This window comes from Lampetra fluviatilis, chromosome 4 (genome assembly GCF_964198595.1).
Source record: "Lampetra fluviatilis chromosome 4, kcLamFluv1.1, whole genome shotgun sequence".
NCBI classification, from domain to species: Eukaryota; Metazoa; Chordata; class Hyperoartia; order Petromyzontiformes; family Petromyzontidae; genus Lampetra; species Lampetra fluviatilis.
The window spans coordinates 5,137,864-5,157,553 of NC_136278.1; the positions used below are offsets into that span (position 1 = coordinate 5,137,864).

The 19,690-nt window shown below is 42.4% G+C and overlaps 1 protein-coding gene across 6 annotated transcripts in view; it reads left to right on the forward strand.

Annotated features, from left to right (window-relative positions):
* Nucleotides 1–19,690, forward strand: part of LOC144931507 (disintegrin and metalloproteinase domain-containing protein 12-like) — a 162,731-nt gene that overhangs the window by 50,729 nt on the left and 92,312 nt on the right. For all 6 annotated transcript variants that reach the window (XR_013636574.1, XM_078855435.1, XM_078855437.1 and 3 more), the window contains exons 4-5: nt 16,493–16,571; nt 19,294–19,370. Coding sequence is in view for 5 of the 6 variants with exons in the window: in XM_078855435.1 (XP_078711561.1) it covers nt 16,493–16,571; nt 19,294–19,370 (156 nt within the window). In the remaining variant the exon portion in view is untranslated. The remainder of the gene's footprint in view (nt 1–16,492; nt 16,572–19,293; nt 19,371–19,690) is intronic.

Here is a 19,690-nt window from a genome sequence, read left to right on the forward strand (position 1 = left end):
AGGCATGCATAAGGAATTAACTATTTATAAACGTGATAAATCACTGTCACAGTGAGCACAGTTTAAGCGCTATGCACTTAGGAATGTCTACACTGCATGCACATACAAATTTATTTCAGATAAATGCAATTCTTGACTCTCATTGCTTTGCACATTCCCGTCATGCTCACAATCATTCTTAATTCCATGCACTTGGCCAAAAAGGCTAAAAATATAACACCGCTTGGGTACAAATATTTTTTTATCTTTTATGTGACCTCCACCAACTGGAGTTAAGACGAACAAACTGTCGGCTTTTCACTTGATTTACCCCTGGAGATAATATTGGTCTGGAAAGCCAACAGGATGATTGACCAAAATAAATTTAAATTGACATGTGGAGACAAAAATGGAGCTGTGCTTATATTTGCTTCTACCCATCGTGCTCCATGGCATCACGAGTGTGTTTGGTATGGCTTTTTTTACATCGAACGGGGGTCTCATCATTTGCATTGAATGTTCTTGCCAACAATATTTGGTAATCCAGCAGCATTTGTTTCACAAGCCTAACTGCTGATGAGACCCAGAAGGTTGATACCAGTCCAGAGTCTGCTTGCTCTCTGCAACAAATGTTGGTTCAAAACATTAGTCTTGAAGCCAATTGGGAGATAGACTAAGCATGTTATGTATATGTGGAGCGACAGAGTGGATTTGTGCTTCTACTTGCTTTCAAGTGATTTGAGTCAATCATGCTTCGGATTGGTGAAGTGAAGAAAGACAGAGCAGAGGGGATGGGCGATTTCGTATGGCCAATGAAGAGAGAAACTACTACAGGTTCAGAGGGAATTAGCGATGAATTAATCTGTGAGATCGGTAGACAGCAGACAGACGGAGAGGGATTTCACTCAGGCCCCGTCGCCGCTACTGAGCAGACAGGCAGGCGCTGAAGCATAAGATATGGTCAACTCTTTAAGTCCGTGGGGGTAGTAGGGGATGTGAATGACCGTGGCACAATGTCTTTAACGAGAGAGAATCCCGGCTCTCCTGCACAGCGTACCGATTTGTGAACTGCCGTATGTCGTGTGACTGCCCTGCGTGTAGAGTAAAGGTAATCCATTATCTTGGCAGCACTATCTATGAGAGTTAATTAGCTAAGGGTTTGCCAATCAACGTGTCACGTGAAATTTAGCTTCTCGTGAAAAAAGTCACATTAATGTAATCACGGCTTTAATGACGTGTAATGTCATGTTTAGAAGTGGAACAAAGAGTTGTCGTTTCAAAAGAAATGTTAATGTCAAATATGTGAATAAATTTGTTTTCATATACTGGGTCTTTTCACATTATCGTTGCTCACTTGAGGTAGTGATTAATAGATGAGAGACATTACGCATCGCTGACACAGATAGGGTTCTTACCAAAGATGACTTACTACCTAGCCTTGCCAGTTTTATTCACGTTGTTGGTACTGATATTAACATTTGTCTACCTTCTGCATATGTTAACATGAGCAATTAGATAACATTGCCATGGACACAATTTAAAACAGTAACGGCATAACAAAAATTTTCAATGGTGATTCCACTTGGCCAGCCAGTCTCCTTGGGCCGTCCCTTCTTTTTAAATCCTTTATATTAATGTAATAAAAGACTCGGACGCTTCTCTCTGTCCTGTGTCCTTTATTTGGGTTTGATCTCTTTTCCCTCACGGCACTCCCCTATATACTCTCTGCTCTGCAGCCCCAGGCTGCTGTCGCTCACGTAGCCCAACTCCCTCCTAGCAGACCCGCTGCTGTCTCGTCGCGCAGACCCCTGCTGCCCAACTCCTCCCTTGCAGACCCGCTGCTCTCTGCAGCCTCCTCGCTGCTCCTGCTGCCCGGGGGTCGGTCACCGTTGGCCGACGGTGCCGATCCTCGTGGCCCGGGTGTGTGGCGATCTCGCCACCCCCTCTCTCTCACCCTTCGCCCTGCGTGGCCTCACACTTTCCCAGTCTCCGATCACTCCCCACTGCTTCCGGTTACCCCCCTTATAGACCTCTACCCTCTCCCCCACGTGACGTAACTCCTCCCCCCATGACGTCACTTCCGGAAGGTCGTTTACGCCCGCATTACATTAAGTTCACTTGCTTGCTTGCTTACGACCGTGCAAATCGTTTGGTCGTTTTTTAACCCACTTCCCGTGATCCAATCGAGCTGACATTTTGCACACAGACTCGTTGTGCGTGACAATGTATTTTCGTGAAAAATTTTTTCCAAAATTTTACACCTTTTAGGAAAAAAAAATTATATTTAATTACCAATTGCTTAATGGTGGCAGACAACCATCTGACCCATAGGTGGCAGCCATCTCAAGCCAGAGGACGAGAGGACTCTAGCCGCCCGTTTCAAAGACCAATGTGGGCTGGGTTGTGGCCCATTGAACACGCATATAAAGGATTTATAGTGAAAAACATTTAGATTTTACGGGTACATTTTTTCGATTTAAAGCTTTCGTGACTGCAGGGATTCATCTTATTGGTTCTTTCGGTAAAGTCACGTAGAAGGGAAACAATAAAATAATAAAAAGAAAACATTATAATTTATTTTATTATGTTTTATTTTTATAATAAAAGTAAAGCATTTAAAAGTATTGGTTTATTATTTTATTATTTCATAATCAATTATTTTATTGTTTTATTTTTATTATTTTATTAATTCCCTTCTACGTGACCGTCCCTTCTTGCCTGAAAGCCATACCATAATAAGGCTGGAGTTGGGCCAGTTCAGCACACTATTCATCGACCATTTGTTTCAATCGTGATCCGTGGCATCGGCATTGATGGTTCTACAGGTTTGAATCCTCTGTTCTCAATGACTCCCCATTTCCTTTGACTGGAGACACATTCATTACTGTTCAAACAACTGGATATTCTACTGGTGGGGTGAGTCCTAGGCTCTCAAAGAATCTCATGCAGACCAATGGTGAGTCCTATCTGATGACACTTTCCTTGGTGGAATCCCTATAAGAATCCCATGTGCGCGAGTAGAGATATTAGCAAGAGAAATATACATAGATATAGATTGATTCCTAGGAGAATTGTGATTCCTGACAGAAATTCTGTACAGTGGAATTGCAAAGTACATGTGCAATCCTTGCAGGAATCTCCCAGCACTAATTCACATTCTGAGCAAGTAGCAAAGTTTGTGGCTGCATATATATAAGAGCTAGGCAAGCAAAGCGGCTAGGGTTCATTGAGTGTCATCGAAATACAGCGGCTAAATTTATGGTATAATTTGCACATCCAGCAGCAACTTAGATCAATGGACAAAGTGTTATTTTAGAGACAGCACTGCTATTCTGCCTTGGGTACATGTTCCATAATAGTTTTTTACACATTATTCCATTGATTGTTTTGTTAGCCAAAACATATTCTATGTTGTATACTTTAGATTATATGTATAAATGGATTGCTTTAAATGATAAAAGTGGGATGTTACATTCAAAATGAAGAATAGAAATGGTATTTTTTTAATGACTGAGATACTACATTGAAGCTGCAATAATTAACTTTCTCAAGATTTCCCTTGTTAATTTTTTTTGTTCTTCCCCGCATGATTAATGCTGAAACATTTCACCGGCGCTATCCCTGTGAAGCGGCAACCCTTGAGTGAAACAAGGCAAAGATGGCTTGGGCTATTCTTTGGTTCTTTCGGTTAAGTCACGTCTAAAAATAAAATAATAAATTAAAATAATAGCGACGTTTCGATTGCGACACAAGCAATCATCAGGCATAAAATAAATAGCAATACAAATCTAACTAGGAAACTATAGACAGACATAAGCAGACAGACATCACAAGGACACACAGAGAGAGGACACATATCGGCACAGAGAGAGGGGTCGTTTCTGTGACGGTCCCTTAAATATAGAGAGGGGGGGCGGGGACGGAGAGAGGGAGGGGGCAGAGAAAATTAGCATATCAATGAGTGTACGGCAACGTGTTGCTGCTGCGCAAGATGACGTCATCTTTGATATGCTAATTTTCTCTGCTCCCTCCCTCTCTCCGTCCCCGCCCCCCCTCTCGATATTTAAGGGACCGTCACAGAAACGACCCCTCTCTCTGTGCCGATATGTGTCCTCTCTCTGTGTGTCCTTGTGATGTCTGTCTGCTTATGTCTGTCTATAGTTTTCTAGTTAGATTTATATTGCTATTTCTTTTATGCCTGATGATGATTGCTTGCGTTGCAATCGAAACGTCGCTATTATTTTAATTTATTATTTTATTTTTAGACGTGACTTAACCGAAAGAACCAAAGAATAATTCCTGCAGTCACGAAAGCTCCAAATTAAGATGGCTTGGGCTATTTACCCTGCTGCTCTTTGCATCTTCAATCAGTTTTTTTTATTCTAGCATACATTCTTAAATGTTTACAACTCCTTGATAATAACAACGGAGTGGCAGCCCAAAGGATGAAATATGTCCAAAGGATATCCTTCTCAGAGACGGCATAATGAAACGAACTCACGTGCAGGAGCTAGATGGATTCCTGCATCGCAGGACCGTGAGAATGATAATGGTCTTGGGAGCCCTTCATCCAGCAGTGGATAGATCATGGCTGATGATGGTGTTTACAACTAGAGATGAGGTAATTTGTTTTGTGGGGAGGTGTCTTCATCCGCAAATGGATGAAGACACCTCCCCACGCCATATCGGTCATATTTTTTTTATTGTGATCATACTTCACCCATTGCAACTGTGGGTTGGGGAAGGGCATTGAGGACAAGGGCGGTGTAGACATCGTTCGCCACTGTTGTTTAGCCACCGCTGGGACTCTAACTCGGGTTGGTTGGTTGGTTTCATTGTGGAGCGCGAAACCTTTAATTCGTCACACAACGTAATCATTTGCGTTTTGTCACTTGTATTAGTAGATAATCTGTGGCTGAACAATACAGTGTATGGATGGGGAAACTAAAAAAATAAAATGTATGAATGCATTGCAGCCATGAAACAATGAACGTTGACCACAAATATGAGCATACATAAACGCTCATGTCCACATAGACATGCGCTACCATTGCTTATCGCAATGGTTTGCAAAATGCTTCAGATAACTGTTGATTGTAAAGCAATTGTGCATTGCGATAAAACTGTAATTACAAAAAAAAATCAGACTACAATGCTGCACGTAGAGTCTTTAGTTAATTACCAGGAAGACGAAGGATGCTTGTTTATTTATTTATTTTGTTGTTTCGCGTAAATGTTAAGTGTCGCGCACCAGCATTCGTAGATCCCATGTATGGATTGGGCAGGAGTGGTAATCAATTGTGCCCCATGCTCCACTGAACCAGGATTAAGGGGAAGCATTTCTCTGACATATCGCTCTCGTATAAATATATTTTTTAAATAGCTTACTTTAATTGTGCTACTGTTTGCATAACATTTTCTATACCCACTCGACTCTGGGTTGTTTGTGTATGAAAGATGGGCTGTGCATTCGTTTACCTTTGCATAACCATGATTAATGTGCAGAAGCATTTTCAGCATCGCTTGTGGTCAGTCAACTGCAAATAATTAAATGCAGTAATAGGTTCTTTTGTGAAAATAGAATACTGAAATTTGCGTTTTTTTTATTTAAGTGGAATCTGGTGCTGGGGTTTGCGTGCATTTATTTCTAAATCCAACTGTTTGTGGATGGCTTATGCCATTTGGGCATAGAGTGGTTGGCAATGCAGTGGATTAGCATACTGCACCATGCACCTGGCAACCCGAGTTATATTCCCAACCATGGCTAACATCATTTGGCGAGTGATATATTTACCCGAACCCACGTGACCATCCCCCACTGACCAGTGTGGTGAGGTGTAATCAAAACAGGTCCCTGCGGGGTGGGCTGGTAGGAACGAACAAATGAATGGCTATAATAAAATGAAATGGCGGGGGTACGATACGACGGGAGAGTTTGAGGCTTAGTTCTAGGCTTTAGGCCTAGCTGTAGGCTTTAGGCCGCTGTGAGTTAATTTTTAATTTAAATGTTTTAATTAAAAAACTATCTCAGGGAATTATAAGGGAATGTTACACTTGTTTAGCCAGGAAAGCCTCACTGAGTCTAAAGGTTTTTGTAGGGTCCTGCCAAGTGTTTGCAGTAGGGGGCGATGTTGCTACACCTAATCGGACATCGGACGGACGATATCATCTATTGTAGGCTGGTTCACTTCGTTCCTACCAGTATAACTCCCATAACCAACGTGACAAAGGGAGGCTTTCAAGCATCAGTGAATTGCCAAAGGTCTCTAAAGATTGCCAACCGCACAATGTTTTGCAAGTACAATGTATGCATACATATCATGGGTTAATGCCATTCAACATCAAGAATACGTACTTAATTTGGAGCTTTCGTGACTGCAGGAATTACTCTTTGGTTTTTTCGGTAAAGTCACGTATAAAGAGAAAATAATAAATTAAATTAAATACTAGCATACGACGTTTCGATTGCAACACAAGCAATCATCATCAGGTATAAATGAAATAGAAACACAAATCTAGTATACTTAGAAATGTAATGTAATACAACATAGAGTCGGATAACATAACAGTCAACACCCTACCTGGTTGATTACGTTCTTCCTGAGAATGCTAAATTTGAGAGAGAGATAAAACACAGAACCAGAGACATAGACAGACATATAAGTAGAGACAGATATCACAGAGATACATTTCAACTCACGCTTATGCTTTCTTACACTGACAGTTACGAAATAAAACGGGGTAATTCCTTTGTTCTTGGTCCGTCTGTCGCTTAACGACAATTATACGTGGAGCCCCTTTGGGTTTTAAGATCACGTCCATTGTCGGTAACGGCCATGGGCGGTCAAACGGACAAACGCGGCGGTCTAACGGACAAACGCGGCGGTCTAACGGACAAACGCGGCGGTCTAACGGACTAACGCGGCGGTCTAACGGACAAACGCGGCGGTCTAACGGACAAACGCGGCGGTCTAACGGACAAACGCGGCGGTCTAACGGACTAACGCGGCGGTCTAACGGACAAACGCGGCGTTCGTCGCTGGCCCTTTATCGGCTCAGCGCCGCCGAGTTCTATTTCAAGGACAGCATTGCAACTGTCATGTGCGAGTGATTGTATAGATACTTCGAATTAAAACAAATAGGATGGTTTAAATTTCGATTTAAAGCTTTCGTGACTGCAGGGATTCATCGTCTTGGTTCTTTCGGTAAAGTCACGTAGAAGGGAAATCATAAAATAATAAAAATAAAACTAATAAAATAATTCTCACGACGTTTCGGCCACAACGCAAGCAGCCGTCCTCAGGTGAAGACCAGGTCTGTCGGGGAGACAGCGTCTGGACATTCAGAACAGACCTGGTCTTCACCTGAGGACGGCTGCTTGCGTTGTGGCCGAAACGTCGTGAGAATAATTTTATTATGTTTTATTTTTATTATTTTATTATTTCCCTTCGACGTGACTTTACCGAAAGAACCAAGAAAATAGGATGATGTCAAACAGGATTTTCCTGTGTATTTTTAAAGTGTTATTTTTGCGTAAGTAAATGCTGTACTCATAATGGCATTAAACATACCATTTTTTTTGTAATGTAAAGCCGTTTGCTCATTCACTGCAGGATGAACGGCTCATGTCTCCTGGCATTGTGTCACACTCAAGAAGCTGCACAGATAGATATCAAAACAATCTAGTGTTCTTGTAATGCCATTCCCTGGCTCACTAGCAGACATTAATGTAGCATACATTGATTTCACATTGTAGTTAGGCTATTACCTTCAAACCCATATTTTTATTATTATTTTCAATTTATAATACATATATGATGTGAACCAATTAGCAGCTAACATTTGGTCCACATCTGTTTTTAGATATATATAGGATTCCCCACTACATTTAGTCTATTTGAAATGCCTTGCATCTCTAGAGACAAACATGTGTCATATCAACCAACGTTCTGTGGCTTCAAGGAGCACACACATGTCAACCACACGGAGCCTTGGTGGCTGTCGGGGGGGGGGGGCGAGGGGGTTAGGAAAGGCAGGAGAGTGATGCGGGGAACCAAAGCCTTCCGAATCGCAGTCGATGCGCTGCGTTGCAGTCTTTGTTAAACTATCATCAGGGAAAACCCGAGCGATCAGTTACACGTTCAGGTTTGTGGTTTAACTAAATGTTGGTCAATGTCAGAGATGTGTGCGAAGACGAAAATAAGCTGACTGAGAAACGAATGCGACTCTTTGGAAACGGTCGCAGCGTGCAACAATTAATGCAGCAGGACAATGACAGGATATTTCGATAGTGATACAATTTGTTTTTCATAGTGAGTTCGCCAGTGCAAGATAAATCTTCTCTTCCAGCGTGGCTCACCATTTTATCCGTAGAAATAGGGTCATAAAATAGAGCCTATTCACATAAATCCAGAAGCCACGCTTCGCGATAGACTCAATGGTCAGTCATTTATTATTACTTGGACAAGATCTCAATAGTTTTTGTACAGGGCACGGGGTACTACAGAATGTATATGTATATGGTTATCGCCAGTACTGTATGTGGCTTGTGTATGCGTACAGAAAATAGCCACCATTCTTTACTAAGTAGTGTTCATGTCACCGCAGTGTTATGCCAGGCTAGGTCACACTTCGAGGCTGTGTGAAGGGTTTAATGTTCGCTGGCAGGAGGTTACATGACAGACCCAGTTGTTACGGGTTGACTGACTGAGGTGACTGGCAGATGCACCGCCAGCATTCCCAACTCTGCCACTTGCACTGTTTTAGCCATCTCTCCGCCCTTTGTTGCTGCTGGAAGGGTTGACCGTCTCAATCCGCCGAGTTGTGTCGTTCACGAGCCTGCTCCACAGAGGCCGATGTTGACACCGCTGGTAACACGTCGTCGGAAAGTCCACTCAGCTCCAGGTCCTGCTGTACCACATCGTCATGCCCTCCCTAGCTTTTGTCACACTGATCTAGACCTCTCTATCCGGCCAAACAGAAGGCGGATGGAGGGGTCTAGGCAAAATGGTTGGGCGTGTGGGCTACATGACACAGCCAACATACCCTTACCTGCCAGTAGATCCCAGAAAGGGGAAAACAAAGATACACCCACGCGGTGTCCTGCCTTTGATTTCCTCGCGTGAGCTATAACTAACATCAGTGGTGAGCAATATATAATAGTTTTGAGCCTCCGCTAGGTCAGCTCAGCCTAAAATGGGTACCTGGTAAACTGTGTACCCATCAGCAACCGGGGGAGAAAGCTGCCAGGTTTGGGTGCTGTCCACAGCACGCCCTTGTCCACCGTGCCGGCCTTTAATTGGTGCACGCTAACATCACTTGTCCCAGCTGTGTATGTGGGCTAAATGGGGGATCTTTGCATTTTTGTGTGTGAGTACATTTGCTTGTGTATGTAAGTGATGAGGGCTGACAAGAGTCAACATATGGGATATGTTGAAAGGTGGATGTTGATTGTATAAATACTTTAGACATATTTTCCTTTGATTTACAACAATGGTATGTTGAAATGTTGAACTTATTTCACACTGCACGTAGCCCCAACCGTGCTCATCGGAGGTATGAATACGTGCCAGGCGGTTGGGAATGCGAATTGTCGTGGAAATACAATTGGGAGCAGGGACACTTTATTTAACAAGTGAGACATTTTAACTGCAGTAAGGAGAGATTTTTCATCGTTAGACTGAAATTCCCACCTTCGCCATCTGCTTGCAGAGAGAAAATGGGGTGGACGGTCATGTTTACAGATGCTGCATCTATAATCCGACACGCACAATGCATTTCATGCACCTGCCTATGGGTAACCGTATGGATTTTCATTTTACAAAACTCAGCAGTCATACATAGTCAAATCTACGATCAGACACAATCCATTATGTACACCTGTCTGCAGATTAACATATGGAGTAGCATTTTACAAAAGTCAGCAGTCATATACATATATATAGCCCAATCCGATGCACACATTGCATTCTGCACATGTCTGCAGATAAACACGTGGACCAGCATTTGTGTAAAAACGAGGTGCATGGCCCACCTCTTTCCCAACCACTCCCTCCCCCCACCGCTGCCTCACCCACTGCATCGCAGGGTGCTTATATAAGCCCATTATGATGAGTGTGCACGATTTCAGACCGATCGTGAACTCCAATCTCATTGCGTGCGGTAGAAGAAACGTCTCCCTTGTTATATAAACGGCCGCTCCGGCCCACATTTGTATTCATTTGTTAACAACAACAAAAATTGTTACCGTGTCACCCAATTCAGTGTGATGCCCCCCTCCCCCACGCCAACACGCAATGATGGTACAGGGTGCGCTGAGAGACGGTGGACCGGTCACGTGGTCACTGGCGGAGACAGTGGGAGGGGGGGGGGCACGTGCCCTCCAATGATCCGATCGAAATCCATAATTTCGAACGGATCATTGGAGTTTATTAGTAATAAATCGGCATTTTATGACCCCCACTGCCACTGTGTAGCATATTATTACGAGCCAGGGACTCTATGAGATGATAGGACAATAGTCCGAGTCCATAATTGGCAATAAGTAACGGCAAAGCGGTGTATAAGTGACTCAGAATTGTGCGCGATGCCGATCACACAACGCGGTTCGAATTCGACCCTCGATCGATGGCTGCGCCATCGCCGCACACGCGTCGAATAAAAAGCAAGGGACAAGTCTTTACTAACTAACAACTTCTATGCTGGAGGGGTTGCCCCCCCCCCTACCTTAAAATCCTGGCTCCGCCATTGCACGTGGTGTCGGCCGTTGGGCTCGTGGCCTCGTGGTTTGTTTCGGGGAAGGGTGGAATTGAGTCGATCATTCAATGGGGTTTTTTTGTTTTTTTTCCGCGGTCGGTTATTGAGCCGTTGAACCGACCACTATTACGTAAGCAAAGTCAGCGTGCAAATAGCACCGCTCTCCTTTCGACGGTTCTACTTCACCCGCAACATTGCAGTTGCAGTGTGATGGAATCAAAAGCACGCGATGGTGCATATTGGTGCAAGAGATGTGTTCATCTGTGAAATAGAGCTTTTATAGCTCATCGGATTCCTCCAGTATAAATAAAGATTCTGATTCTTACTGGCTATGTAGACTTCAGACATAAATTTGTTAATACAGCTGAACAAATTACACGCCGCATATTGACATGTTAATATCGGCTACAATTAACTAAATACAGACTGCCTACTCATATTTGTGTTGGTGTGGCGGAGCATTCATCCAGCATTGAGTAGATAATGGCCGATAGTGACGATGATGTCTCATTTAAATGAGGGTGGGCGTCTTGCACTGCAGGAGATTGTTTAGTATTCGGATGACAAGCAGTAAAAATGTGACCGAGAAATAAACACGATAACTATTTGACACAACAAATAGTTCTGGCTCAGTGGTTGCATATAATAACAATACAAAACTCGTTCTTGCAAAGTACACGCACTGAATTGTTTTGTTTTTCATGTTCAGGCATGCGTTACTGACGAGCAAAGGGGGCTTATTAATGGCTGTGTTTCACTTGCTGAACAATATTGGAGGTTTCTTTGTACCACAAATTAAAATGTCTCGGTCGTCAGAACCAAATACTGCAAACACTTGAACCGTGTCATTTAACTGATTATTACACTAATTAAAGTGCGTTATATTGTTATTCTTGCCAGCAGTGCAAATTGTTACGTGGGCTCTGCGCTATCTTACAACAACAAACGAAACGGGTCAAAACCAAGTATGGAATCGTGTGGGAATGTACGGATAATAGGGGGATGTCAATTTGACCAAATGAATTGGGTCTTTCCATGCAGAAAGCGTAGAGTAGGAATAACATTTCTGCAGCTTGTTCCATATCCACATTTAATAACTTAACTGCATTTTCGAAAGTGCTTCTACTCTGATAAAAAAAAATAGTTTGTTCTGAGAACTTGATGTAGACTCGCAGGGAAGGGACATGCTAGCAGCAGCAATCAACACATCTATCTAGCAATTCAGATTTTTTTTTAAGTGATGCAAATGTGAATGTTGCCACTTTTTCTCGTAGGTCTGAAAGCTTCTTGAAACTCCTTTAATGTAGTGCTGCAACGCTGAATAATCACAGAGCACAACTTGGACACTCCGTAAAATGCAGGTTGCCTGCCTACCTTTCTGTATCACAATAGTATGTATCAATTGTGCTTTGAGATGAGGTTTGATTTTCTTCCAATGCTGGATGATGACTGCGACACACCATTTGTGGTCATGGGGATTTTTTAAGGTAGGTGTTCAGGAAAAGTTCACATTGCGCTAACGACTGGTGTTAGTAATAGCGAAGAATCAAACGCAGTTGTCAGTGTGTTAATAAAATAAATACGTAATCAGTGGTTAAATTTCGATTTAAAGCTTTCGTGACTGCAGGGATTCATCTTCTTGGTTCTTTCGGTAAAGTCACGTAGAATGGAAATAATAAAATAATAAAAATAAAACATAAAATAATTCTCACGACGTTTCGGCCACAACGCAAGCAGCCGTCCTCAGGTGGAGAACAGGTCTGTCGAGAAGACAGAGTCCGAATGGACAGAGTCCGATGGACTCTGTCTTCTCGACAGACCTGTTCTCCACCTGAGGACGGCTGCTTGCGTTGTGATCGAAACGTCGTGAGAATTATTTTATTGTGGCCAAAACGTCGTGAGAGTTATTTTATTATGTTTTATTTTTATTATTTTATTATTTCCATTCTACGTGACTTTACCGAAAGAACCAAGAAGAAGCAATCAGTGCTTCTCATATTTGTCTCCCTACATCACGTCTTCTTTTACGTAAGCCATCGGCCACATGGCCTGCTGAGAGTGTTAATTTATCAACAACATTGGTTCATCTTCTCACGCATTGGTTCAATACAAGCAAATGCTGGGCTTGGAATCAACTTTCATTGGCTCATCAGCATAGTCAAACATGTCTTCAGCAGCGTCATGGTTATTTGAACCAAAGCTGGTGAACTGCCTGGTAAGGGTGATTTCTTTCGGGCTGAGGTCATGATTTTTTTTTCTTTCAAACAAGTGACAATGTTATATCTTACATTGGCAGATGTATAAAGAAATATGAATGAACGCAACTATTTTCAATTAGAATTAACACTGCGGAAAATGGCTAAGCAAAATTATACCATAGAGAGCTTTGAAAAACAAGGAAGACAAGCCACTTATTATGATACATGTTAAATCAAATTCTGGATTTGCGAGTTTGAAAACATTCAGAAACATAAACAATAAAATAATAATGTTTTATATTTTTATTATTGTATTGTTTCCCTTCTACGTGACTTTACCGAAAGAACCAAGAATATGAATCCCTGCAGTCACGAAAGCTTTAAATCAAAATTCAGAAACATGTTAATTATGTATTTATTACGAGGTCACGAGTCTTACTGCTGACCTTGATGAGCATGGTAAATGCATTCAATCAATATTTTGAATATTATAAGAGAAGTCTGTTTACATGAATCAATGTACTGGTTATATTTCGATTTCCATACATCAATTGATCATCCAGTATTTATTTGTGTATAGCCCCTTTCACGAAAGGAAGTGCTTAACAGAAAGAAAAAAAATCTTGTGATTAGGCACGTAACGATGCATTGATTCGGCATTTAAAATAGATTATAGTGGTCATGATTCATGAACACTGAGAATAATGGGTTCGTTTGACCTCTGCAACCACAAGAGGTGCTATTTTGTATACAAACATTTTTATTTTGATCACAATTGCTAAACACAGGGCCAAGGGCCTAACATAGGCAATCGGCCAGCTCGAAGCATCACTAAGTCGTAATAAACAACAGTCACCACTTTTCTTCATTTGCAAACTCATAAATGCTCGGTAAAAAAAATAATTATGAGAGGGAATTCCAAAGCCAAGCAGTGCGAGTTGACGAGGCAGAGAGAGAAGTATATGTGATCTACTCTTTGGTTCTTTTGGTAAAGTCACGTATAAAAATAAAATAATAAATTAAATACTAGCATACGACGTTTCTATTGCAACACAAGCAATCATCATCAGGTATAAATGAAATAGAAACACAAATCTAGTATACTTAGAAATGTAATGTAATACAACAGAGAGTCGGATAACATAACAGTCAACACCCTACCTGGTTGATTACTTTCTTCCTGAGAATGCTAAATTTGAGAGAGAGATAAAACACAGAACCAGAGACATATAGACAGACATATAAGCAGACAGATATCACAGAGATACATAGAGAGAGAACAAACATAGGCACACAGAGGACACACAATTAACTCTGTGATATCTGTCTGCTTACATGTCTGTCTATATGTCTCTGGTTCTGTGTTTTATCTCTCGCTCAAATTTAGCATTCTCAGGAAGAACGTAATCAACCAGGTAGGGTGTTGACTGTTATGTTATCTGACTCTCTGTTGTATTACATTACATTTCTAAGTATACTAGATTTGTGTTTCTATTTCATTTATACCTGATGACGATTGCTTGTGTTGCAATCGAAACGTCGTATGCTAGTATTTAATTTATTATTTTCTCTTTATACGTGACTTTACCGAAAGAATCAAAGAGTAATTCCTGCAGTCACGAAAGCCCCAAATTAAGTGTTATATGTGACCTGCAGTGCGTGCGGTTGGTGGTTGAACGCAGCGCGGCTTGACGTGGGTTGAGGGGGCAGAACCAACGGTAAAGTTCACGTGAACAGTAACCAACAGCGATGGACGGGTGATAAGTAGGCGACTGACTGCCGGTGAGCGAGTGTCTGGAGTGAATCTCACGAGTGCTGAATCATCAATCAACGTGACCGCTTTCTATTGAATCATCCATTAGCGTTCACCACAATGTAACAAACTAAATGATACGTTCTTGAAACGAATTGTGACCTTGACTGGTAACAATCTAATCGCGAATTGGGCGAATATAATTCTGCAGGTCACTTTTTTTACAAACTGGCTGCTTCGGGATATGCGTATTTTCTCAACTGCACACGTACATACACAGGGTGGGGGTTTGTTACGATGCATTGATTTTTATTGATTTATAAGCTCGTATTTATGAAACAGGTTTTTTTCGATACGTGTATGGAATGGGTTAATGTGGCTGTTACATTCACTGAAACGGTCTTCTTTTTAGGAATCGATTCTCAAAAGGTAATGCAACTAATTCATTAATTCAAGGGCTGGTGGTGAATTGCTGCATCCACGTGTTATATTTACGCTAACATTTATCTTTGCAAAACATTCCATGAGCTGATTATCCAGCATTTAATCAAATATGTCAACTCGTATTTGTTGTGAGTAAGTGCATTGCTCAGTTTTTTTTTGCTTTGTTTTAATGATGGTACACATTTAAAAGACATACCTTCTTGAATTTAGATCAAATTACAATGCGTTTTCCTTGTTTAGTACTCAGGTCATGTACGTGTGGACAGTCTTATTCGTAATTAAGCAATAAAACATATCCACTGTAGCCGATTCCAGTTGTAATTTTCCACATTTTAACTTAAAACTTTCGTGACTGCAGGAATTCACATTCTTGGTTCTTTCGGTAAAGTCACGTAGAAATCATCGAAACTAACGAGCAAATCACCTGGGGACAGTGAGACGTCTTTAATTGACGAAACCAGGTGATTTGCTCGTTAGTTTCGATGACTTCTATCTACGTGACTTTACCGAAAGAACCAAGAAAATAATTTTCCACGTGATAAGTCACTTCATTGAGCTATCATCTGTGGCCAGCTCGCTTCTGAAAAAGAGCTTTATAGTTCACCGTATGTATTCATATTCTTAGGTTTTCGGTAAAGTCACGTAGGTAAAAAATTAAAATTAATAAAAGTAAAATAAAATAAAAATCACGACGTTTCGGAGGCAACACAAGCTTCCGTCTTCAAGTGGAACCGTCACAGCACGATAGCTGTATCAAGTGATACAGCTATCGTGCTGTGACGGTTGTATCAAGTGATACAGCTATCGTGCTGTGACGGTTCCACCTGAAGACGGAAGCTTGTGTTGCCTCCGAAACGTCGTGGTTTTTATTTTATTTTACTTTTATTAATTTTAATTTTTTACCTACGTGACTTTACCGAAAACCTAAGAATATGAATACTTGCAGTCACGAAAGCTTCAAATCTAGAATCACCGTATGTATGTTGAATTTATTTTGCACCGTACGTAGCCAACCGTGCGTATCGGAGGTGCAGTTGGCCTTACCTGTTAAAATAAATAAAAAAGTGAGTTCGTCTTGTCGGAGGTGGGAGTACTCACACTCTGCCCCATCACATGCAATCTTTCAATTGACTTAATCTTGCTGAACCTAGTTATGCTGCTGGGATGACTGAGGCGGCAGAGGATTTTAGAAATCTGCATCGTTGTTTCAACTGCCTCACACCCGGGAGATCAAACCTCTGCGACCCCGAGGTTGCAACTTCAGAATGCTGATTATTACAATCACTGTAGCATCCCAGATCTGTATAAAGTGTTTATTGCGAAAGCCTAACTTGTGTTGTTGTTTTCTTTTTTGTTGTTGCAGTGAACTGTTTACAAGACATTATACAGAGACTCATTACTCTGACAATGGAACCCTCATAGAAGAATCGCCAAATTACGCGGTAAGTGCAAGGCGATATCAATAGCAAACAACTGTCATTTATTCGGCGCTAAAATCGAGCAAATCAAAAAGTATCGAAGCGCCGCACAGTCACGAGAGTGTGACTTGGACACAGGGCTGGGGGAAAGGGGTGGCCAGAGAGGGTTTAAAGCACGGTCAACGTAAGCTACGCATTAAGATGATTTGAAGGAGGGAAAGTGAGGAGGGCGAGCAAGGGGAGAGCCGAGGATGAGTGGGGAGTGAGTGCACTTGGCATGGTTTGGAGTAAATCACTCAAGGTGTGGGGGCCGGTGGGGGAGGCAGGATCATGGTAATATTTGTTCATTTTCACAAATATCTGTGTTAATATTCATAAATAAATAGTGTCTATTATATTTTTTTTTGGGGGGGGGGGGTTAGAGGGTTCATTACGGTTGTATATGTTTTAAATAAAATATAGACTTTTAGTACACACTCATTAAAATACGATAATACTAATATACAGTCCTTGATCAATTCACTGCTGGATCAAAGTCTCCCCATCCCCTGCAGTGTTGGTCATGGGGGTTGTTTGACCATACTTCACCGCACTGGTCTACGCGGGTTGGTGAAGAAAGTTGGAATCGGGATATTATTCGCCATCCATGGTCCGTGACTGGGAATCAACCGGGGATTGCTGGGTTGAGAACACAGTGTGCTACCAAACCCCCACTTTCATGAATGATATTGTAATCAAATAGTTGGCATTGAACATATTTGTGTTTAGATGAATCTAAATCTTTATTGAATCTCTTTCTTTGTGGGATGTATTCAAGGATCCAATGAAGTATACTGTATGCATTTTTCTGCTGACATAATTGTAGCATATTCAGCCTTTTATTGCTGCCATTTTCACTAAATTTACAGAGAGAATTCCTTCAAATATTCTAGCATACCCCATGCAGAATTCTAGTCGTGTAGTTTAAATATTATGTTCTTTTTCATAGCGAATCCTTTCAGCGCAGTGGCACCCCTCCAAGGCACTACCCCCCACCCACACGAATGCGCACACCACCGATCGACCGATCATGCATGGTGGGATAAAGTGTGGGCATGCAAGAGTAGGCCCAAATACCCTCGAGAGGGGCTTTCCAGAGCTGCTTCCAGTGGAGGCCCCTTTCCTGCCAGCAGCGGGTGTGAGCGAGCAATTGCATTGCTGCACCTTCACCTTTTACCATTTATTATGTTATTATCTCCAATAGGGTTCAGGTTAATTCACTCTCATTGTCCCTTCACACACTCATTATTATCCTTGTCCCATTTTATGTATTATATATATATATTTTTAAAAATACACATAAAAAAACTAAAATTGTCTGACAGCTGCAGCCACTTGTCACAGATTTGATATTTTTTTGGCAGCAGAAAGACCTGGGGTTCGTTCCATTGGAAGCACAACTCATCTCCCCAGAATCCTAATTGGCCAGCTGCACTCTCTGCGTCAACACGATGTGTTGGAGCAGCAGGGTGGTACCGTGGTAACACTTTGTGCCTCGCAGCAGGTCCCGTTTCCATTGACAACTCGGGCGCTTTGCGCATGTGTCGTTTAGAGCAGCGGTCCAGGGACCGGTTTCGTGGAAGACAATTTTTTCACGGAACGGGGGGGGGGGGCGGTCATCATTGGGTCTTTCCCCTTTTCAAAGAAGCTCTCCAGCGATGTTTGTTTTTTACTCATTCTGGCTACTAGGGGTTAGCAGCTTGTGGGCTTACCAACACTGTGACTGAGACAAGTGCCAAGTGCGGGAAAGAGGCGCGGACGGAAGTGGTAAATAAAATGATGGGGGCGGGCCACGCGCGGACTTACCGCTAGGCCTCGGCAAGGTAAGGCGAAAGTGTAAAAACAACGAGCCTACCTTTACCCCCTACCTTTTACCTTACCACAATACAATCACTCTACCCTACCTTTTACCCTTTAGCAGGTAAGGTAAAAGGTAAAAAGCAACGAGCCTACCTTTTACCCCTACCCTTTACCCTTACCCCTTGGCATGTCGACACCTGTACCCTTTACCTTTACCCTTTTACCCGGTAAAAAGGGTACAATTACCTCACCTTGCCGAGGCCTACTCACCGCTCACCTCCTGCTGTGCGGCCCGGTTCCTAACAGGGTGCGGACCGGTACCGGTCAGCGGCCCGGGGGTTGGGGACCCCTGGTTTAGAGTATGTTCTCTCTCTATGATGCATTGGTTTTCCCCAGGTCCTTCAGTGACCTCCCACGGCTAAAATTGAATTGTACAATGTTTAAATGGTATTGGCCATGCATCTGAATGCTGAAAAGTTGCCCACAAATTACTCTGTATGGGATTGTCAATTGCAACTTTGTCCCCTAACGCAAAAACACTCGGCATGAACCTTGTGAAAAAGTCTTGAGACTCAGTGTTGCATTTACTGGGTAAGCCAACGGCGATAAGATACAACAATATTCACAAATCGTGCAGTACACTCAAATGCATATGTATACATTGTCACTAATCTCTCTCTCTATCAATGACAGTTACTCCGTTTCCTCGCTGTATAAAAAAAAAACAAATGCAATCGCTCGGATTGTTTATCGATTCTATAATTTACTTGTTCATCAATTTGCCGCTTTAGTCTCTGATTTTCACATTACCGTGATGTTCTCAAAATGGGAAGGAAACAAAAGCGAGTTCTTTTTTTCTTGTTCTTTCGTTGTTTTTTTTAACGTGTCGAATGTCGCCCCGCGTTAGGACCACTGCTACTACCACGGCCAGGTCGACGGGCACGCGGACTCCGCCGTCTCCCTCAGCACGTGCTCTGGGCTCAGGTAGGAGGAGGGTTGAAGAGTGGGAGGGGGGCACTGGTCGTGCACCCCAAAGCGCGAAAGGAATGCGGCGTGCTAAAGGGTTTCGCGAGGCGTCGGTGTTTGGCTGCAAGATTGAGCCCCCACCCCAGCACCACGAACCGTTTCCCTCGGAATTTAATGAGAGGGGATGAGTGAAAGGGTAGAAAAGGGGGTCAGGTGGGGGGTGCGGTGAGGGTGTTGGGAGTCAGGGGAGTGTTGAGGTGTTAATAAGCTTGGTTGCCTTCTGGCTCGCGAACATAATGTTAAGGGTGTCAAAGGCTGCACATGTGTTTCAGGCCCTA